The sequence below is a fragment of the Rhynchophorus ferrugineus genome, unplaced genomic scaffold, assembly GCF_030347505.1.
Source record: "Rhynchophorus ferrugineus isolate W39M unplaced genomic scaffold, kcgeb_rfMv2 rfM3, whole genome shotgun sequence".
NCBI classification, from domain to species: Eukaryota; Metazoa; Arthropoda; class Insecta; order Coleoptera; family Curculionidae; genus Rhynchophorus; species Rhynchophorus ferrugineus.
In genome coordinates this window covers 72,218,452-72,241,146 of record NW_027472582.1, presented here as the reverse complement: position 1 = coordinate 72,241,146, position 22,695 = coordinate 72,218,452, and the positions used below count along the sequence as shown (strand labels likewise).

The 22,695-nt window shown below is 31.9% G+C and overlaps 2 protein-coding genes across 3 annotated transcripts in view; both read left to right on the top strand.

Moving 5' to 3' along the window:
- LOC143192338 (uncharacterized) overlaps positions 1-22,695 on the top strand; it is a 380,442-nt gene that overhangs the window by 137,324 nt on the left and 220,423 nt on the right. The gene's annotated exons all lie outside the window — the stretch shown is intronic.
- LOC143193018 (uncharacterized) lies at positions 10,719-14,908 on the top strand. The gene is made up of 4 exons (XM_076398937.1): positions 10,719-11,204; positions 11,489-11,759; positions 11,817-11,984; positions 12,087-14,908. Exons 1-4 carry the CDS (start codon positions 11,148-11,150, stop codon positions 14,027-14,029), a joined length of 2,439 nt encoding a protein of 812 aa, XP_076255052.1. The 5' UTR covers positions 10,719-11,147; the 3' UTR covers positions 14,030-14,908.

Below are 22,695 nucleotides of genomic sequence, written 5' to 3'. Positions count from 1 at the left end.
AATATAATATTGCAAAGGAAATATATCAATATGTGGATATAGGTAATTGAAAACAACGAATATGTTTCTTAAAAACAAAACTGTTTTGTTCCTTTCGATACCATGAATGTTCTCCATACATCAGTTAAAGGCTTTTATTTATACTACTTTAAGTTATCTATTGAAGAAGAAACTACTATATTTTACCATACTATATTTTGATTTAGCAGTTTTGTTTGCATCTTGAAATTCGTTTGATTATCACTACATAGTATAAAACAAAGTCGCCTTTTCTGTCCCTATATCCCTATGTGCGCTTAAATCTTTAAAACTACGCAACGGATTTTGATGCGGTTTTTTTCAATAGATAGAGTGATTCAAGAGGAAGGTTTATATGTATAATACATGCATAATATATTAAGGCAACATTGCTAATTTTAGAGGTTTCCAACGTGATGTCGTAAATTAACCTATTTTTTTAGGCTTATTTGGCAATTGGCAAAAACGCTGCCTAACCCTACGAGTTAGATCAAATTAATGTACAGTATTGTACACCATAAAAAGGTCTACAAAAAAGTCCGCCATGGTATATGTTTATCTTTTAGGGATAACCCACATTAACCATTTTTATTGTTTACTTTTTACGTGAGAAAATGGCTTATTTACGAAGCTATTTTAAGCAATACGGCATTAATCCTTATCGAATTAAGTACCTTAAATACAGTGTGCAATTAATATAGATCAATATGGTTCCTTACAGCATGTAAATTAAACAAATATTTTCGGAGATATTACAAATTTAAAATTTGCGTTTAAAAATGTGTAATGTAATAAAAATTGTATGCATTTAGATATTCCAAAGATAGCAGGAAATCTTCATAGTAAGTATAGGGGAAGAGGAATTGTTTTACTCCAAATTTAATGCGTGCAGGCCAAGGGCAGTAATGAATGAACCAAAAATACTGGATCGATTTTAATCATGTTTTCATTGAGTGACATAGGCATATATATTTTATGCCCGTGCAAAGTCGGAGCGGGCCGCTATGTTTTTATATACAACGTTCATATTTTTTCTGTAGTGTATTTAATTTAGTATCAGCATTGCACCCGTGCGAAGCCGGGGCGGGTCGCTAGTTCTCTATAATTTGTAAAAGACTTGTGGTCTCTGAGAATTTACTGACAACAAAATAGCTGATGCTCAGAACCGATAAAGTTTCTTGCATCTATTATATGACTCTAACTTTCTCCTTTACCACACAAATATCTCTTAGTTTTTCGTTTGTGCTCCTACTTTCTACCTACAAAAAATTGGGGATACTATAAACCCCAATATCAACCAGTTACTGAATATCAAAAATATTTCAAAATTCTTTTAACCATAAAATCGTATTTTTCATCTATTTAACAACCTAGTATAGAGTAAACTCTGTTGTCGTGAGGGATTTTATCGAAATAAAAAAAAAAGATTGGCGAACAAAACAAGTTTCCATTTCACGCAAGCAATAACAGCGGTGAAGTAGCGTCCTATTACAACAAAAACCCGAAACCGACTATTCGGCTTCAAAGGCATTTTCAAGTGTTGGTTCTTTCGTCGAACTTTCGACCCAGTTCCTGACCAATTTAACCCCTCTTAAACCCGCCATTGTTGGAGCTCACACTCATTTAAACGAACTAACATTTTAAATTGTTACCTAATGAAAAGTTGGTTACGGCAGCTGTCTTTATAAATCGGACGCGAGAGCTTAGGGCTGAAAAGAAGGCGCGCGCTTGTAAAGGCTCGATTTGAATTTATGGGGTAAACTCTAATAGAAACGTCAGAAATGGGAGGCTTTTCTCGAATTTCTCCTGAAACCGACACTTATACTTTATCGCCTTCATAATGCTTTTATTTGCGCTCTATTAGGTCGCTGATACTGGCTCCGTTCGAAAATAAAGCTCGTGTAAAAAATTACGCTAAAAATCAGATCAAATTGCTTTATGACAGAGCGGTTTCATTTGGCGGAAAATATCTTAAAATCCCATTGATATTTTTCAAGATTCTTTTAAGATTTCTTTACTTATGCTTTAGCTAGACCTACAGACCTCAAGAAACAGTACTCTTGCAACATATCCTGAAAGAAGAAACCCCCAATTTCACCTTAACAAAGTCGAATTGTGGTTGAAAACGTAGCGTATCAAAGCAAATGAGATAAAATCTATGCATATGATATTCGTCCTTTGTAGAAGAACCTGTCCCTGCGGGGCCAAGAACACTGCACTGTGGAAGACCCCAATAAAATGTCTGTCTATGAGGTACGATTTCAGCAGTTGAAAGTGCGTATGGGGCAAAAGCTTTTTCAATTTAACATGCAGTCCAGTGTGCCACACCTTGTCGAAGGCCTGCGAAATATCTAGAAATGCAGCGGAGCAATATTTTTTATCATTTAAGTTTTTATTAATTTGGTTGACTAATCTAAGTATTTGTACTATTGTTCCGTGTTTATTATGGAAGCCAAATTGATGGTCTGGAATAATTCTCCCCTCTGCGATTATTTTGAGTCTCTTAATGTATAATTTTTCGACTGCTTTAGAGATCACAGGTAACAGGCTTATAGGACGATAAGAGGAGATGTCTTCTGATTTTTTCCCAGGTTTAAGAATCATAATGATTTGAGCCACTTTCAAAGTGCTAGGAAAGTAATGAAGTCTTAGCAGGGCATTAAATATAAATGTTATTCATTTGGACTATTTTCCTGAGAGCTCTTTTAAGATTCTTCCAGTATTAAGTCAAAATCAGGAGCTTTTTTAGAATTGATTTATTTCTGCATTGTTTATTTTTGTTCTTTAACATTAAATGTCTCATATAGTAGATCCATTTGAAACTGAGTGCTAAGAAAGTCAATTATGTAATTTTCTTCTCTTGCGGAGATTTCAGACGGGTATGGAATAAATACTGTCTTTAAACATTTAGAGAAAACTTCTGCTTTATCTTTATCATTCTTAGCCAAAGTATTGATGTCAATTTTGATGGTTGATTATTCAGGTTTTTAAATTTTTTTTGTTACTTTCCAGAGAGAATATTCCGTTGCATCAGTTGGCCCTAAATTTTCTAAATAGTTTTGTATTCCTTGGTTTTGTTCCTCATTTGCTCTTTCAGCTCTCTTGTGGCCTTGCTGAATTTTCTTTTGTTTTCTTCTGATTTGTTGCCAGATTTTTCGGCAATTTTTTGTTTAATTATAGATGAAATATAATTAAACCTTTCATATATCACGCTATAAGGTATTGCGTACCATGCGGTATGTTATATAGATTTTGTTATATATTTCCGCAGAAAATTAACTGACAAAAACTAAATCAAATTTTCCTGACAGCTCTTTCAAGATTCTTCCAGTATTAAATCAAAACTAGGAGCTTTTTTAGAATTGATTTCTTTATGCATTGTTTGTTTTGCTTGTTTAACAGTAAATGTCTCATATGGTAGATCCATTTGAAACTGAGTGCTAAGAAAGTCTACTATGTTATTTTCTTCTGTTGCGCAGATTTCAGACGGGTACGGAATAAATACTGTCTTTAAACATTTAGAGAAATCTTCTGCTGTATCTTTGTCATTCTTAGCCAAAGTATTGATGTCAATTTTGATGGGTGGATTATGTTATTGAGGTTTTTAATTTTTTTTTTGTTACTTTCCAGAGAGAATATTCCGTTGCATCAGTTGGCGTTAAATTTTCTAAATAGTTTTGTATTCCTTGGTTTTGTTCCTTATTAGCTCTTTCAGCTCTCTTGTGGCCTCGCTGAATTTTCTCTTGTTTTCTTCTGATTTGTTGCCAGATTTTTTGCAGTTTTTTCTTTTCGGCAATTTTTTGTTTAATTATAGATGAAATATAATTAAATTTTCAATATATCACGATATTAGGTATTGCGTACCGTGCAGCCTGTTGTATACATTTTGTTATATATTTCTGCAGAAAATGAACTGACAAAAACTAAATCAAATTTCGCGCACATATATATATATATATATATATATATATATATATATATATATACACATTTTTATCAGACATGCAAAACGGGTAAACACTCGCACGTATGCCGGGTGGTTTTTTTCCTTAAGAACCACCACCTGTACCCCCCACCCCATTCCCGAAAGTTCGAAATTAGATTTTCGATAAATTTCACATGACGCTCGGCAGCGAGAATAGAAACTCGGGACGGGATGCGGAAAGAATCCCCCGAATAAGAAATATATTTTAAAGTTGCGTATCCCTATGTTTGGGATAATCCCAATGGATCAATACCACTTACGATAGGTAACGGTAAAAAAGTTTTTACATCGGGTATTCCACGGTGTTATCTGGGGATTAAGGTTCCTTTTCATCAGTCCTCTCCTGCCCGCATCGGGCGTGAATTGAAAAGAAAAAAAAAGAAACATGTTGCCAACAGAACGGGAAGTTTCCGGATACAACAGTATATAAAATTTGTGTATTTTGGGAGGGTGCACGATAGTAATGGAAGTAGTTTAGAATAGGGAACAATAAAAAGGGCAATATGAATGAAATTATTATAGCGTTTTGGCAAAAATATCAGTTTAATAATCATCATTATTCTTATAGCTAAAACTTAGCTTAGCTTAGCTTAGTAAAAACATTTTGGTACCTAAAAAATAATATAAAATTGTATAATAACACAAGTAAAAACTGGATCAACTATTGGACCCTAGAACTATTCTTAAAATCATTTGATGCCCAGAACTCAGATATTCAATCCTTGTGTCAAAATTCGTTACACTGTTCGAGTTCTCGCATGGTGGCTGCACCAAGCTGACGACGTTACATGCAGTAATCTTCACCGATTCCATACTTTTGTGCAATCTCACATATTTCCAAATCTCCTGTATTCCACCCTCATCATTTCAGTGCCTAGTGCCCACAGGTTGTTATTTATGGCTGTAGGTCTTAGGCAATATATTTTTATTGATTTTATGATTGCCGGTTTCGTTGGTACAGTGTTAGGCGACTCCTGCTGGAACATGGACTTTATGTTTGTGATCATAATTGCAAATGTGTTTATTGCAAAAGTGGAAAATCCAACAAGGAATAATCATTCCAGTCACGCCAGTAACCAGCCTGGGTAAGACCCAGGATAAGATGCCAAGGACCGTGATTGGGAACCCACGTTAAATAGTCAGTCCAATCCAGATAAACATTCATTGGCAGAAAAGAGACCTTAAAATATTTAAAAAAAAAACTTTATGTTTCCATTATTCTTGAATTAATTAATATAAGTATGTATTACTTATCAGAGAAAAATAGCAGCAGGCAATACAGAAATACGCGCGTATATTTACAATCTTATATTTTACTAACACTAATATCGCAGATTGCTAAGGAATAAAATTTTATTTATGGTACATTCTATGAAGACACTGAGTTATATGACGCAGTTTCGGTATGTGTTATATACAAAAAGAATTGAGCCAGTGTACTACTAAAAATGAAAAATAAATTTATATTTATATAATTTCCAGTGCTCTGAAAATAACATTAAAGGTATTGTTAAGACGTCGGTGGAATTAGTGAAGATTTCTGTATGCTCAACACATTTGTTCAAGTTGTTTTTTGTGCGGTGAAACGTGTGCAAATTCAGACTGAACATTGCAAAGTCAATTCATAGTGTTTTGGGTACCGTTTGTGTTAGTGTTTATGAAAAAATCATGACAAATTCACTCAAAGACGCGTATTTTTAGTGGTTGTGCCGTAGTAAACACTGACAAGCCATAGGTACTGAAATTGTTTTATTAGGCGTGCGGAACAAAGTTGTACAAGTAGTCACTTGCTGAAAATGTATACTTTTACATATATGTGTCCACATTAGGGGAGAACAGAAAAATCATATCGATGATTGCTACTTTTTTTGATGAATGTTGTCGGTACAACTGCAAAAAAATATAGCACAGTGTCAATATACTGTCATATCATCTATGTCGAAGTCTGTTCCACGTACAGAGAGTGATCCATAGTCTGCCTCCTCATTACTGGAGGCAATTAAAGCGATTTATTTATTCGGATATTCGAGAAAAAATGGCTGATGCAAAGTTTATAAAATAGTTTATACCTGATAAAGCAGCAGCATGGGCAAAAACCATATTACGTACACGCAATCCTTAATTTATTATAAAATTGCCACAAAATTGGCAAATCTTGATTTTTCGTACGAAACTTGCGCGATACGAGTGACGAGTCAGAAGAGCGGCTACACCAAGATATAACGAAAATTGAAAGCCGATACCAAGGATTTTGAGACGAAGACATGATGAGCAATTAATATTTGATCCAAACGAGTGAAGCAATGCTCAGTTTCACACCTTTTTATTTGAAATTTTTATTTTTTTATTCAATAAATGACCGTTATTGGTCAAAAAATGGTAAAATAATGAATATATTGACTACTACGAAAATTAGAATGAATTTTAAAAATCCAATTCACCTTATAATCCCAAACAATAAGTTCCCAATTCACCTTATAAACAGCTTTTGGTAGCTCACTTCCAAAAACGTATATACTTGTGTAATCGTTATTATCACTGCCATACATTAATCAATTAGTGAAAAAACATAGTATCAATGAAAACGACTGTTGAAAACCCTAAATTTTCAGGCCAACAATTTAATAGTTAAATACTATTTCTGCCATTTTTCTACATGAAATAAATTTTTCATTTAGTATTATTATATTTATTTAGTATATACACATAATTAAATTTTCTAAATTCATTATTTTTGATATTTGATATTGATTGAAAGCCATTTCAAGACTTCAACAATTTGAATGTTCAATTCAAATGTGCTGATTTAGACTTTCAATAGCAAAAAAACGTCCCCCTGTTCCAAATACAAGCAATTTTAAGATTTATTGGATGAAACCCCAGCTCAAATTCTCAAATATGTTTCAGATAGTTTAGCAGTTGATAAAACAACAACTTACAAATGTTTATACGTGATAGGAAAGATTTTAAAGGACTAAAAACGGCTATCAAACCAACTGACTAAAAATGCTGTTTCATACGAAAAGAATAGTTTTCTATTGCATATTTTCACTAATATAAAAAGTAGATCTTCTATTGTGCGTTTCAAGGACAAAAGTCATTGGAATGTACAGGAGAGAAGAAATTGTTCTTAATATGCTGCTCGCACATTTTACATTTTAAAGAACTGATATTAAATGAAATGATTAAAGGAAAGTTTCATGTAAATAGCTCGGATATTTTGTCATTCGACTATCATTTGTTCAAATTTAAGCATCTCTTTTATACTGAAGTAAATGTGTCTTTTGAAGATCACTGGGTTTAATTTTAACAAATAACACAGAAACTCTACCCAGTCGTAACGTTGGTTTTATCAGAACACTTAAATCTATTTCATTTTCACGAAACTTCCTTTTTGAGTGATAAAGTTATGGTTTATTAAATAAAGTTAAGTATACTATTTATAGTTTATAAAGTGTATAAAGTTAAGTTAAATTTAGTACTTAATTATTGTCTCCTGGTAGCCCGAAATTTCTCCTTCCCATTATCCTATAATTAAATATAAATCCGCCCATATACACAGGCAAACAAACTGTTTTCATTTGAGGACCATCAGAACATCACCAAACATATTCTTAAGCTACCACTCTGCAGACCTCAACATAGAAGAACCGTTATGGGAAGTTTTAGTACACAGAGTGAGGAGTATATTTCCATTTCCTACATAAATGGGCCAATTTGTAAGTATTTTGAGATAAGAATGGTATATTATTCCTCGAAGATTTACAGCTTAGAAACAAATGGTGGCTCAACGCCTTGCTGATAAAAAAATATTGCGTACATGTCAGGTGTTCAAATTAGTTTGTCCTTATGTGTAGTGATAAATAAAAAATTTCAATACTTTTACATTTTATTCTCAATATCGGCATACTGAAATACTAATAAAGATTAGTTTCTTACCCTAATAATTAAATCAGCGTTGTGGAGCCTTTTTGTCCGCTACCACTCATTATTGTTTAAAAACAATTCGGGATGCTAATAGATTTCGTAGATAAAAATCGACCTTCCTCGAAAGCTTGCGGCCGTCGTACATTTTATTTTAGATCGTTAGGTGTCGGACAAAAAGAATTTTCTGGTTTCTGAAAACATTAAAGCTTTTCAGGGTGACATTTATCGCCCAAAGACACATTTATTACGCTGACCCAGCTTCTACACGACAGCAGTGAACCGAAATGGTTTTAGTGTAATTTCAACGAGGCGAGGGAAAAAATATAAGTTAAGATCGAAACACCCGCCATTAATTAAATATTATTTTAACATATTTAGCTTGTGTTTCAATATATGGTAGTTATATTAGCATTAATTACCATAATATATTTGCTGAATTCCGCCAGAAACCAAAAAATGTACAGGGACATAGTACGACAGAGTTTGGGTTCAGAGAGAGATTTTTATTTTATTTTGGACCATTCCTAAAAACTGATCATAAATTGCTCTTAGATAGACTTATGGGTGATTTATTTAGTTAGAACTGGTAGAGAGGCATTGGTAGATCAAAATATATATATCCCGCCAACCAGGCTGGGTAAAACCAGGTACGGGATTGGTAAATCAGTAGGCTTAATGCCAAGGACCAAGTTAGTTCATTCAAACCCTAGATGGTCAAATATATTCTAAAATACTAATAAAATATAATAATAAAACATGCTCTATAATAAATACTAGCGTTGGGAACTATCGACTGAAAAGAGTCGAAACAGTCGATAATTAAAAAACTGGCGACTGAAAATAGCAATTACTATTAGCCAAATTCACAGTTCGGAAATTTTTTTCAATTCGTGATGACGGACGAAGATATACGAATCTTTTCCTGTACAAATTGCGAAAGAGGAAAGGACGGAGATAATTGCTTGGATCAGTTAATTTTATATGTGCTTATATTTTCCAACGGTAGAATAAGCGAGGTAGAGATGTACGTATTCCTTCACGTACTAATTTGAAAAAAGAAAAGAAAAAAATATTACTGAATACTATTAACAAGTAATTAACAATTTCATTTTAAACGAAGAAGAATTACTTTTATAACTGAGTGATCTATGGATCTGTAAAAAGAATGGAATTTTTCTATGGAATGGAATAATACACCACAAAGGTTTTATGGTATTTTACTAATATACTAATATACTATAATATATATATATATATATATATATATATATATAAAATAATAGAGCTTAAACGCTTAAACAAAATCTAAAAACTAAAGATGTAGTACAATAACCATAAATACTAAATAAAAATTAAATATATATACCTAATCATATAAAAAAAAACTAATTCATGACATAATTAAAAATGATGGCAAAATAACTACTAGAGTTTTTAAAATAAAGTAAATGCTTTATTTAGTACTAAACATAAATATTTTGTAACAAAAATCGAGAGAGTAATCGAGATATTACCTAGTGTTGGCATAAAAATAGTCAGAAGTGTTTTACTATTTATCATTCACAATTTAAATCTTTTTAGGTCCCAAAATGCTTCTATATTAATATACAATATCTTGTTATTTAAGAGCAAATACACATTATATACAAAATTTCAAATAAATCTATGTGAGTATAAATTGGGTACATTTCTGTCAAGATCACTGCTAGGACGACAGAGCCAAAACGTTAAAAATCAATTAAATGAAACTAGTAGAACCAAAAATAGTAACTAAAAGTACACGACTGAAACAGTCGATAGTAAAAAGTAGTCAATTACTAAACAATCGATAGTTCCCAACACTAAGAAATACTATATATAATAAATACCATATAAAAATACTAATCATATAAAAAATTAATTCATGACATAATTAAAAATGATCGCACAATAACTACTAGAGCTTTTTAATTAAAGTAAATGCTTTATTTATTATTGAACATAAACCTAGTGTTGTCATAAAAATAGTCAGAAGTATTTTGCTATTTATCATTCAGAATTTAAATCTTTTTAGGTCACAAAATGCTTCTATATTAATATACAATATCTTGTTATTTAAAAGCAAACACACATTATATACAAAATTACATATAAATCTATATAAGCATAAATTGGGTATATTTCTGTCAATATCACTGCTAGGACGACAGAGCCAAAACATTAAAAATCAGTCAAATGAAACTAGTAGAACGAAAAATAGTGACTAAAAGTACACGACTGAAACAGTCGATAGTAAAAAGTAGTCAATTATTAAACAGTCGATAGTTCCCAACACTAAGAAATACTATATATAATAAATCTTATATATAAAAATGAATCGCAAAATATGTTCCTAAGCGCATAACTCAACAACGCCTGGACCAATTTGGCCAAATCTTTTTTTAAAATGTTCGTTGAAGTTCAGGGATGGTTTTTACGGCGAGAAAAATTAGAATTATTGCTGGAAAAACCCTAAAAATAGCCCTTTTTGTTTGAATTTGTTTCGTGTATCAGTTGACAATTCATCTGTCATCTGTCAAAAGTCATCTGTAACAGACAACTTTTTTTTTTTTAATTTGATATGACTTGAACTCAAACCCTTTTAATCCGTACGAATTGTTTTATTTATTTAAAATTTTTTATTTGTTTAAAATTTAATTCAAATTTTAAATAAATAAAACAATTTGTACGGCTTAAAAGGATTTGAGTTCAAGTCATATCAAATTTAAAAAAAAAAGTTGTCTGTTACAGATGACTTTTGACAGATGACAGATGAATTGTCAAGTGATACACGAAACAAATTCGTATATCGTGTTTTGTGCAGAGTGTTTAGTTAGTTAGTGTTTGTTTAGTTCGTGATTAGTGAAAAAATAATTTATATTTGATTCGCGTGAAGCGCGAGCGCGACATTCAACTAATAATCGCGCAAGTTTGAATCCAGCTGCTTTCAGTTACGATGTGTCAATTGACTACAGTAACTACCAATGTGTTGTTATTGGTTCTATGAACTTTGGTTTGCTCACACTGTAAGGCATTAAAATACAAAAACGAAGCCAATGGATTGTGTTGCGCAAATGGTAAAGTGAAATTGATACAATTGGATCCACCACCAGAACCATTGTACTCATTGGTTTCAGGAATAGGAACAGATTCTATACACTTTTTGACACATATTCAACAATATAACAATTGCTTTCAAATGACTTCATTTGGGGCAACAAATGCAGTTCGGGAAAATTTTATGCCAACTTTCAAGGTATGTATTATAGCAGTTACTCATAATTATTTTAGCGAACAAAATTTTCTGTCACCAAAGTTAAGATGTGTTACTAATCTTCAATTTCTTAATCATTACGAAATATATCACTTAGTCATCATATTATATGGTGATTCAGTTTCAGTGACACTTTTATTATATTTTATATTTGATAGATATTAGTTAAAACTAAATATATACTTTTTAAGATCAAATATTATTTAAGTTTGATCATTGACAATCCATTAATTTATACCACACCATAATATTTTTTTTATTTACAGATACAAGGGCAAATATATCACAGAGCAGGTTCACTGTTACCAGTGTCAGATAGCGACAACAAATTCCTGCAAATTTATTTTATGGGCAATTCACCACAAGAAATTGATCTGCGTTGTGCACATAACAATTTAGTAAAAAGGTCTATTGTAGAACAATTACAAACTTTATTTCATCAACACAATCAATTGATTATATTGTTTAAAACTGCCCTGGATCTGATGCCATCCGATAATCACAAAATTGTAATCAGAGCTGATAAAACACCTGCAGGTCAACATACAAGACGTTTTAATGCACCAACTATTGATGAAGTTGCTATCGTTGTAGTTGGAGAAAACTTGGAATCCCGTGATATTGTTTTACATCGTCGGAATTTTCAATTACAACCTATAAAGGAAACACACCGCTCATATGATGCACTGCAATATCCCATTATATTTTGGCAAGGTGAAGATGGCTACGATTTATCAATAAAAATGATAAATCCCATTACAGGTAACTAAAATATTAGTTTAGCTATGGCGATAATATCTCAGTCACTATATTATGTATTTTAATTTTATATTTGAATGTTATTAAAACAAAATCTGTTTACAGGTTCTGAAACCAACAAAAAAGTCAGTTCAATGAACTATTATTCATACCGCCTAATGATTCGGGAAAATGCAGATAATCGCATATTGAAATGTCGGCGATTATATCACAAATATGTTGATGACATGTATGTTAAAATTGAAACGGAGAGATTAACATTCATCAGGTTGAATCAAACCAAACTCCGATCTGAAGAGTATATTCACCTTCGAGATGCGATTAATACTGATGGAAATGCACAGAATGTCGGTCGGATGACTATTCTTCCAGCAACATACATCGGAAGCCCTCGGCATATGCACGAATATGCTCAAGATGCCATGTCGTATGTTCGTCATTATGGTACAGCAGATTTGTTCATCACATTTACATGCAATCCGCAATGGATACAAATTAAGCAGGAGTTATTACCTGGGAAATCATCCATTGATCGTCATGATATTACAGCCAGAGTCTTTAGACAAAAGTTGAAATCTTTAATGAATTTCATCGTAAAACATAATGTGTTTGGTGAGACACGCTGCTGGATGTATTCTGTGGAGTGGCAGAAACGAGGATTGCCACATGCACACATTTTGATTTGGTTGGTTGAAAAGATAAGGCCAAATGAAGTTGATGCAGTGATATCAGCTGAAATCCCTAATGTACAAGTAGATCCTGGATTGCATGAGGTAGTTATCAAAAACATGATACATGGTCCCTGTGGAACTCTTAATCAAAATTCACCGTGTATGATGGATGGTAAATGTTCAAAACGATATCCACGGACATTAATATCGGAAACAATTACTGGTAATGACGGTTATCCATTGTATCGTCGCAGATCGACAGCAGACAATGGAAAATCAACAATTGTCAAATTAAATCAACAAGATATTGAAATAGATAATCGTTGGATTGTTCCATATTCACCCATTTTATCAAAGACATTCAAAGCACACATCAACGTTGAATCTTGCCATTCAGTGAAATCGATTAAATACATTTGCAAATATGTAACCAAAGGGAGTGATATGGCTGTGATTGGAATTGGTGCAGAGAATTCTAATGATGAAGTTACCCAATACCAAATGGGCCGCTATGTCAGTAGTAATGAAGCAGTTTGGCGAATATTTTCTTTTCCTATTCATGAGAGACACCCTTCTGTTGTTCACTTAGCTGTGCATTTAGAAAATGGACAAAGAGTGTATTTTACAGCACAGAACGCAGTACAAAGAGCTGCTCAGCCACCATCTACTACATTAACCAGTTTTTTTGAGACATGCCAAAACGATGATTTCGCACAAACATTGCTATATTCTGAAATGCCAAAATATTATACCTGGAATCAATCCTCAAGGAGATTTATACGACGGAAACAAGGAAAACCAGTTCCAGGATATACAGATGTATATTCCACCGATGCGATTGGCCGGATTTATTCAGTACATCCAAGCAATGATGAATGTTTTTATTTACGACTGCTATTAGTCAATGTACGTGGCCCAACATCATTCCAACAGTTACGAACTGTTGATGGTGAATTGTGTGGATCCTACAGAGAAGCCTGTCAACGTTTGCAATTGCTTGAAAATGACGCTCATTGGGATCAAACTCTCAATGATGCTGTAATATCATCACACACTCATCAAATACGAACATTGTTTTCTATAATCATATCTACATGCTTCCCATCAAACCCAATTGATTTGTGGATCAAGTACAAAGATTATATGTGTGATGATATTTTGTATCAAATACGGAATAGAATGGGAAATCCAAATATACAAATCAGTGAAGAAATTTACAATGAAGCATTGATTTCAACTGAGGACATGTGCTTGATAATGTCAAACAAACTATTAATTCAATTAGGCCTGACCGCGCCCAATCGTCCAATGCATGACGCTTTTAACCAAGAGTTGCATCGAGAAAGACTGTATGATCTCAACGCTTTGAAAGAATAAATTCAAACAAATCTTCCACTGTTAAATGAACAACAGAAGTATGTATTTGAAACTCTTATGAAAGTAACAAATGATGAAACTGGAGGGATTTATTTCTTAGATGCACCTGGTGGTACAGGAAAAACTTTTTTTATTTCATTAATATTAGCAACAATTCGCTCACAAAATAAAATTGCACTTGCACTCGCTTCGTCGGGAATCGCAGCAACTTTGCTTGAAGGTGGTCGAACAGCCCATTCAGCACTAAAATTGCCATTAAATATGCAAAGCAATGAAACTCCAACCTGCAACGTTTCGAAGAACTCTGCAATGGCAAAGGTTTTGCAGCAATGTAAATTGATTGTTTGGGATGAATGCACGATGGCACATAAAAAATCTTTGGAGGCTTTAGACAGAACCTTAAAAGATCTACGTAGCAATAATAACCGATTTGGTGGTGCAATGATTTTATTAGCAGGAGATTTTCGTCAAACATTGCCAGTGATTCCACGATCAACGCCAGCTGATGAACTCAATGCATGTCTAAAGTCCTCCAATTTGTGGAAACATGTTAAAGTACTTCATTTAAGCAAGAATATGCGTGTCGAGTTGCAAAATGACCAATCTGGAAACATATTCTCTAAACAACTCATTGACATTGGTAATGGCAAATTTCCTATAGACATGTTGACGGCTTGCTTTTGCTATGACTATAAACAAGTCCCAGGGGCAATCATTAAGTGTTTGTGGTATTAATCTAGAAAACCCATGTTTCTCACATGGTCAATTGTATGTTGCCTGTTCCCGTGTTGGAAAACCATCAGATTTGTTTATCTATGCGCCAGGTAATCAAACAAAAAACATCGGATACCACAAAGCAATATAATGATAATAATAATAATAATTATGATTCACATGATTAACAATAAAGCGATTACTTACTTTTCAATCCTTATATATGTTTTATTTAATTATTTTTTATTCACAACGCCCTATCACCAGGGTGATGGTTCTGTTCAGGAGAATTTTTTAAAATACGTAGGCACAAAAACTGCCACATTACAAATCTTTTTGACAGGACGAAGTCTGTCGGGTCAGCTAGTACTATATAAAAATACTAATCATATAAAAAAATTAATTCATGAAATAATTAAAAATGATCGCACAATAACTACTAGAGCTTTTTTAAATAAAGTAAATACTTTATTTATTACTAAACGTAAATATTTTTTAACAAAAATCGAGAGAGTAATCGAAATATTACCTAGTGTTGTCATAAAAATAGTTAGAAGTATTTTACTATTTATCATTCACAATTTATATCTTTTTAGGTTCCAAAATGCTTCTATATTAATAACAAGAATCGAGAGAGTAATCGAAATATTACCTAGTATTGTCATAAAAATAGTCAGAAGTATTTTACTATTTATCATTCACAATTTAAATCTTTTTAGATCCCAAAATGCTTTTATATTAATACACAATATCTTGTTATTTAAAAGCAAATACACATTATATACAAAATTTCATATAAATCTATGTAAGCATAAATTGGGTACATTTCTGTCAAGATCACTGCTATTTATGTATATTTATGTATATATGTATAGTAGAACCAAAAATAGTAACTACAAGTACACGACTGAAACGGTCGGTAGTAAAAATTATAGTAGTAATTGACTACTTTTTACTATCGACCGTTTCAGTCGTGTACTTGTAGTTACAATTTTTGGTTGTACTAGCTGTTTGTTTGTTCTACTAGTTCTACTAGTTATATATATATATATATATATATATATATATATATATATATATATATATATATATATTAATTCAATCCCTTTACAACCCCTTAAAAAATTATAATCTTAAATTATTTGACGCTTTCTCCAACACGAAAAAAAATACTAAAAAATTCGCAATAAAATGAGTGGGAGCCGAAAATGGATTTATTTACGGTAAAACTTTTTCATTTTGAGTGAATTGTTAAATCTGAGTAAATATATCTATAAAGTTTGTCGGGTAATGTATATTTTATATTTAATTAATATTTATATACCCAGTAAAATTGCGTTATATGCAAAACAGGCAAAAAAGATTTAAACGCTTTTTACATTAAGCAGATATAAATTGCAGTGGATTTATTTATTTTTAAACGTAATATATTATATCTTCGGTAATTTATTTTATTTTGTTTTTTTTTTAAAGCGTATAAAAGCTTTTATCATCGGGAATATATCATGGGTTTTAGTAATATATTCATAGTGAAATCTTATGGAAGTGATTAACCAACTACAGTGTTTTTTTAAACTCACTTGACCACAATTAAACCTCTGTCATTATGAGCCACTTTCTCTATATTTGTGTGTAACTTTAAGAGCATTTGTTGTTTGAGCAAATTATTTGTAGCCGGCTTGGTGGCGCAGTGGTAAAGGCGATAGGATGGTCCTCCTACCGTTGCGATAGCCGCGGGTTCGTATCTTGCTGGATCATCGTCGTAAATTTATGTTTGTGATTGTTTAAAATTTGTGATTGTCCTAGGCAAAAGCATAAAATCCGACAAGGAGAATACAAGGAGTCACGCCAGTAACCAGGCTGAATAAGATCGAACGTCTTCTGTGATGAGCTCGGAGCCCACGTTAAACTGTAGGTCCAGTCCAGGTAAACCCCTATTTGGTTAAAGGAGACTCTGAAATATATTTTTAAAAGAATATTACTTTAAAAGCAATAACAGAACAAAACTGTGTCATTCCAGAATATGAAGGATACTGCCAACCATGATGTTATCCAACATATAAAATTTATATTTTAATTTATGAAGAACCAATTCCTGGTTCTTGTAGGTTTCTTTGATGTGTACGAAACCACCAGCAGTAATGGAAGCATAATTACTGGTGTTATGAGGCAGAACCGCTTTCTTTTTGAAGGTTCGGTAATTTCTTAAAGTCTACATTAGTTTAATATTGAAATCAGTTCAATCAATGATTCAGTTCACATTAGAATATACAAGAAGAATTAGAAGATTTGAAAAGAGAGGTTTGAAAACTGACAATTTTAAGATGTTTCTTCGCAGTTTCTTTCGAAACCAGCGAATATATTATTTCTATTTCATGGAGATAGGAACCGGATAATTCAAGACCAAGAGCTAAATGTATATGTGGAAAAAGGAATTTATATATATTTTTTATGACTCTACAAGAAACCTAATTTAATTTATTGATGAATTTATTACTGATACCTCCGTGCAAGGAATACAAATAAATACTTATCAAAGTGCCCTCGTATTTCAGAACTCTGATTCGACTTTTATGATACAAACAAGTACTTACTGTTATAAATTAGTCTAATTAAAGTTTTTTTTTCGACCAGACTTTCCACCAATAAATCATTTCTAATTATTTCTAATTAACTACAGCGTTTTAGAAATCTCAGCAAAGATATCTCCATTTAAATAATCTGGAAGTTTTCAGCTAACGATATCACTTGCTTCGCAACAATGATTGCATTGATTCGTAGTAAATTTCAGCGGGGTTATTAAAGTTAAGTTTGAATCAAATTACGAAAAATGTAGTAATGAAAAATAATAAGTAAACAAAAAAAATTCTGTCGATATTCCCCAGCACTTATTATTATTGAAACGGGTACTTTCTTGTCTCGATAAAAGATTTCGTTGTTTCTTTCGGTTTTCTAAATCAAATTTTATATGTTTTCTGTTCCAATCAGCGATATAACCAATAGAGTATATTTTTGTTCGGGAATTGGTTTATATCCGTAATGTAATTTCAGCGACGTAGACGTAAAAGCATTTACTGTGAAAATATGTATAATTAAAGTGACTTATTTTTAAAAAATGTTATTCATTCGCGACTATAAGTGGACACAATAATATTATTTTTACCATTAAAATACACTTTAATACCATAGAGTATATACAGGGGCTTTACTTAGATAGGCGAAACCGAGGAAATATTTTGGGTGGTCATTTGGATTGGCTTACAAAGGCAGTTGATTGGCTAATTTCTATAACCCGATTGTTTATTTCTATGGTTAGTTTATGACGCCGTTTTTCTATACCTGACATTGAGTACGATCACCTTTTTTGTGCCTTAATTATAATCGCTATTATTTGAGTATAATGTACCTTCATTCTCAAAAGTGTTATATATCCAGTATATGGGAGGAAATAATAAATCAGACATCGTTTTCCTTGGAAAAAACAACCCAAGTTATCTAGACTAAGGATGTGTGTGTGACTTAGTTTTGCTTTTACCTGGTACGTATACAATTGTTTATATAGAGGATTTGTATTCACATACACAACAGAAGAAGTCATGAAAACATTACCCAAATTTTAAAATCAAAATGTGTCGATATTGGACGAGTATTTTCGATTTTCTTGTCTGGATAAAAGATTACGTTGTTTTATTTGGTTTTCTAAATCAAATTTTATATATTTTCTGTTCCAATCAGCGATATAACCAATAGAGTATATTTTTGTTGGGAATTGATTTATATCCGTAATGTAATTTCAGCGACGTAGACGTAAAAGCATTTACTGTAAAAATATGTATAATTAAAGTGACTTATTTTAAAAAAATGTTATTTATACGCGACTATAAGTTGACACAATAATACTATGTCTACCTTTAAAATACATTTTAATACCATAGAATATATACAGAGGCTTTACTTGAATAGGCGAAACCGAGGAAATATTTTGGGTGGTCATTTGGATTGGCTTACAAAGGCAGTTGATTGGCTAATTTCTATAACCCGATTGTTTATTTCTATGGTTAGTTTATGACGCCGTTTTTCTATGCCTGACATTGAGTACGATCACCTTTTTTGTGCCTTAATTATAATCGCTATTATTTGAGTATAATGTACCTTCATTCTCAAAAGTGTTATATATCCAATATATGGGAGGAAATAAAAAATCAGACATCGTTTTCCTTGGAAAAAACAACCCAAATTATCTAGACTAAGGATGTGTGTGTGACTTAGTTTTGCTTTTACCTGGTACGTATACAATTGTTTATATAGAGGATTTGTATTCACATACACGACAGAAGAAGTCATGAAAACATTACCCAAATTTTAAAATCAAAATGTGTCGATATTGGACGAGTATTTTCGATTTTCTTGTCTGGATAAAAGATTACGTTGTTTTATTTGGTTTTCTAAATCAAATTTTATGTTTTCTGTTCCAATCAGCGACATAACCAATAGAATATATTTTTGTTCGGGAATTGGTTTATATCCGTAATGTAATTTCAGCGACGTAGACGTAAAAGTATTTACTGTAAAAATATGTATAATTAAAGTGACTTATTTAAAAAAATGTTATTTATACGCGTCTATAAGTTGACATAATAATACTATTTCTACCATTGAAATACACTTTAATACCATAGAGTATATACAGAGGTTTTACTTAAATAGGCGAAACCGAGGAAATATTTTGGGTGGTTATTTGGATTGGCTTACAAAGGCAGTTGATTGGCTAATTTCTATAACCCGATTGTTTATTTCTATGGTTAGTTTATGACGCCGTTTTTCTATACCTGAGATTGAGTACGATCACCTTTTTTGTGCCTTAATTATAATCGGTATTATTTGAGTATAATGTACCTTCATTCTCAAAAGTGTTATATATCCAATATATGGGAGGAAATAAAAAATCAGACATCGTTTTCCTTGGAAAAAACAACCCAAATTATCTAGACTAAGGATGTGTGTGTGACTTAGTTTTGCTTTTACCTGGTACGTATACAATTGTTTATATAGAGGATTTGTATTCACATACACGACAGAAGAAGTCATGAAAACATTACCCAAATTTTAAAATCAAAATGTGTCGATATTGGACGAGTATTTTCGATTTTCTTGTCTGGATAAAAGATAACTTTGTTTTATTTGGTTTTCTAAATCAAATTTTATATATTTTCTGTTCCAATCAGCGACATAACCAATAGAATATATTTTTGTTCGGGAATTGGTTTATATCCGTAATGTAATTTCAGCGACGTAGACGTAAAAGTATTTACTGTAAAAATATGTATAATTAAAGTGACTTATTTAAAAAAATGTTATTTATACGCGTCTATAAGTTGACATAATAATACTATTTCTACCATTGAAATACACTTTAATACCATAGAGTATATACAGAGGTTTTACTTAAATAGGCGAAACCGAGGAAATATTTTGGGTGGTTATTTGGATTGGCTTACAAAGGCAGTTGATTGGCTAATTTCTATAACCCGATTGTTTATTTCTATGGTTAGTTTATGACGCCGTTTTTCTATGCCTGACATTGAGTACGATCACCTTTTTTGTGCCTTAATTATAATCGGTATTATTTGAGTATAATGTACCTTCATTCTCAAAAGTGTTATATATCCAGTATATGGGAAGAAATAAAAAATCAGACATCATTTTCCTTGGAAGAAACAACCCAAGTTATCAAGACTAAACATGTGTGTGTGACTTAGTTTTGCTTTTCCCTGGTGCGCATACAATTATTTATATAGAGCTTTTGTAATCACATACACAACAGAAGAAGTCATGAAAATATTACCCGAACTTTCAAATCAAAATGTATCGATACTGGACGATGTAAATATGATTGAACTACATCAAAAGTATTTCTAACCCTTCAACAAGTTGTTTTTAAAGTGCTACCAATTAAAAACTTAATTATTTTGAAAGATTTCCTCTATTTGAAACAAATTTGGCTTAAGACCGAGATAAACTTTTCAACAAGGATGTTAAAAAAATGCATAACTTGTTGAAAAATTTTAAGACAGAAGACAAAAGAGACAGCTCAAAAATATGGAGACGAGGATTTGAAACCATTTGCTCGATGAAATAATTAATGGGTATAGCAAAAAAACAGCCGTAATCCGAGCAGAGACACACCAGTGCTTGGCACTACAGCGCTTGACCACATATTGCAAAACCGGTAAAAGCATATCTGGAAACATTAAAATGGGAAGAACTATCCCATCCGTCATAATCTCCAGACCTTGCTCATTCTGATTAGTTGTTCTACGTAAATATCAGCAGTGACTTGTCTTAGCAGTGTTTCATTTCTTATAAAGATATCAAAAAATGGGTCGAGACATGGATAACATCAAAAAACACATCTTTCATTCGAGGAAATCTATGTAACATAAGTAGTAGTAAACTAAGTGATATCATACTACTGTTGGGTCTTTCAAAGAGACTATAGGCTTCCCATAAGCGAAAATTGACAAAGAGGAGCCTGGCGTGGGAAAAACAACAGGATTTATTGAAGTTACTACTAGAGAACGTATATTAAATGTGAACATATATATCGATAGTAATAAATTAATATTTTTCAAGTCATTTTCATTTATTTTAATGTCATAACTTGTTTAATATAGTTAACTAGAGAGTTAAGAAAAGTATCTTTCTACGACAAGAAGGAAGTTCTTTTTAGATTCAGCACATCCAAAAACATAAAGAGCCCATCACAAGACCTAAGCAGCACTTAGACATTCTCAGATTTGTATTATTCAGCAGCAGCTCTAATATTTCAGACCCAAACTTTATTAGAGTTTGGTGGATATACATATTGGTGAGCTCTTGTATAAAATTGGGTTCTATATTGTATCTTGATTACAAGAAATAGCCAACATATATATGGATGTTTTAGCATTCGAAATGCAGTTTTCTCAACAATAACAAATCCATTCCTATCACATGTTTTAGCTATTTACCTTGATTCACCCTTATTCCTAGACTAACCTCTTCTTTTCGTAGTTTTGTAGGATAAAGCTAAGTTTATAGATGAATCTATCAAATTAACGATCTATCTAAAAGAGTAGAACAAGCTACCAAACTAATCGATACATCAGTTCATCCTGTACAAGTGTTTGTAAATTTCGTTTAACTTATTTTTTTACTATAAACTATCTATTTCTAAAGTTTCTGTAGAGTCCATGTGGGTTCTTGAATAGATATAGCAAATTTCATCTTCACTACATAGTATAAAACAAAGTCGCCTTTTCTGTCCCTATATCCTTATGTGCGCTTAAATCTTTAAAACTACGCAACGGATTTTGATGCGGTTTTTTTCAATAGATAGAGTGATTCAAGAGAAAGGTTTATATGTATAATACATGCATAATATACTAAGGCAACGTTGCTAATTTTAGAGGATTCTAACGTGATGTCGTAAATTAACCTATTTTTTAGGCTTATTTAGCAATTAGCAAAAACGCTGCCTAACCCTACGAGTTAGATCAAATTAATGTACTACAGTATTGTACACCATAAAAAGGTCTACAAAAAAGTCCGCGATGGTATATGTTTATCTTTTAGGATAACCCACATTAACCATTTTTATTGTTTACTTTTTACGTGAGAAAATGGCTTATTTACGAAGCTATTTTAAGCAATACAGCATTAATCCTTATCGAATTAAGTACCTTAAATACAGTGTGCAATTAATATAGATCAATATGGTTCCTTACAGCATGTAAATTAAACAAATATTTTCGAAGATATTACAAATTTAAAATTTGCGTTTAAAAATGTATAATGTAATAAAAATTGTATGAATTTAGATATTCCAAAGATAGCAGGAAATCTTCATAGTAAGTATAGGGGAAGAGGAATTGTTTTACTCCAAATTTAATGCGTGCAGGCCAAGGGCAGTA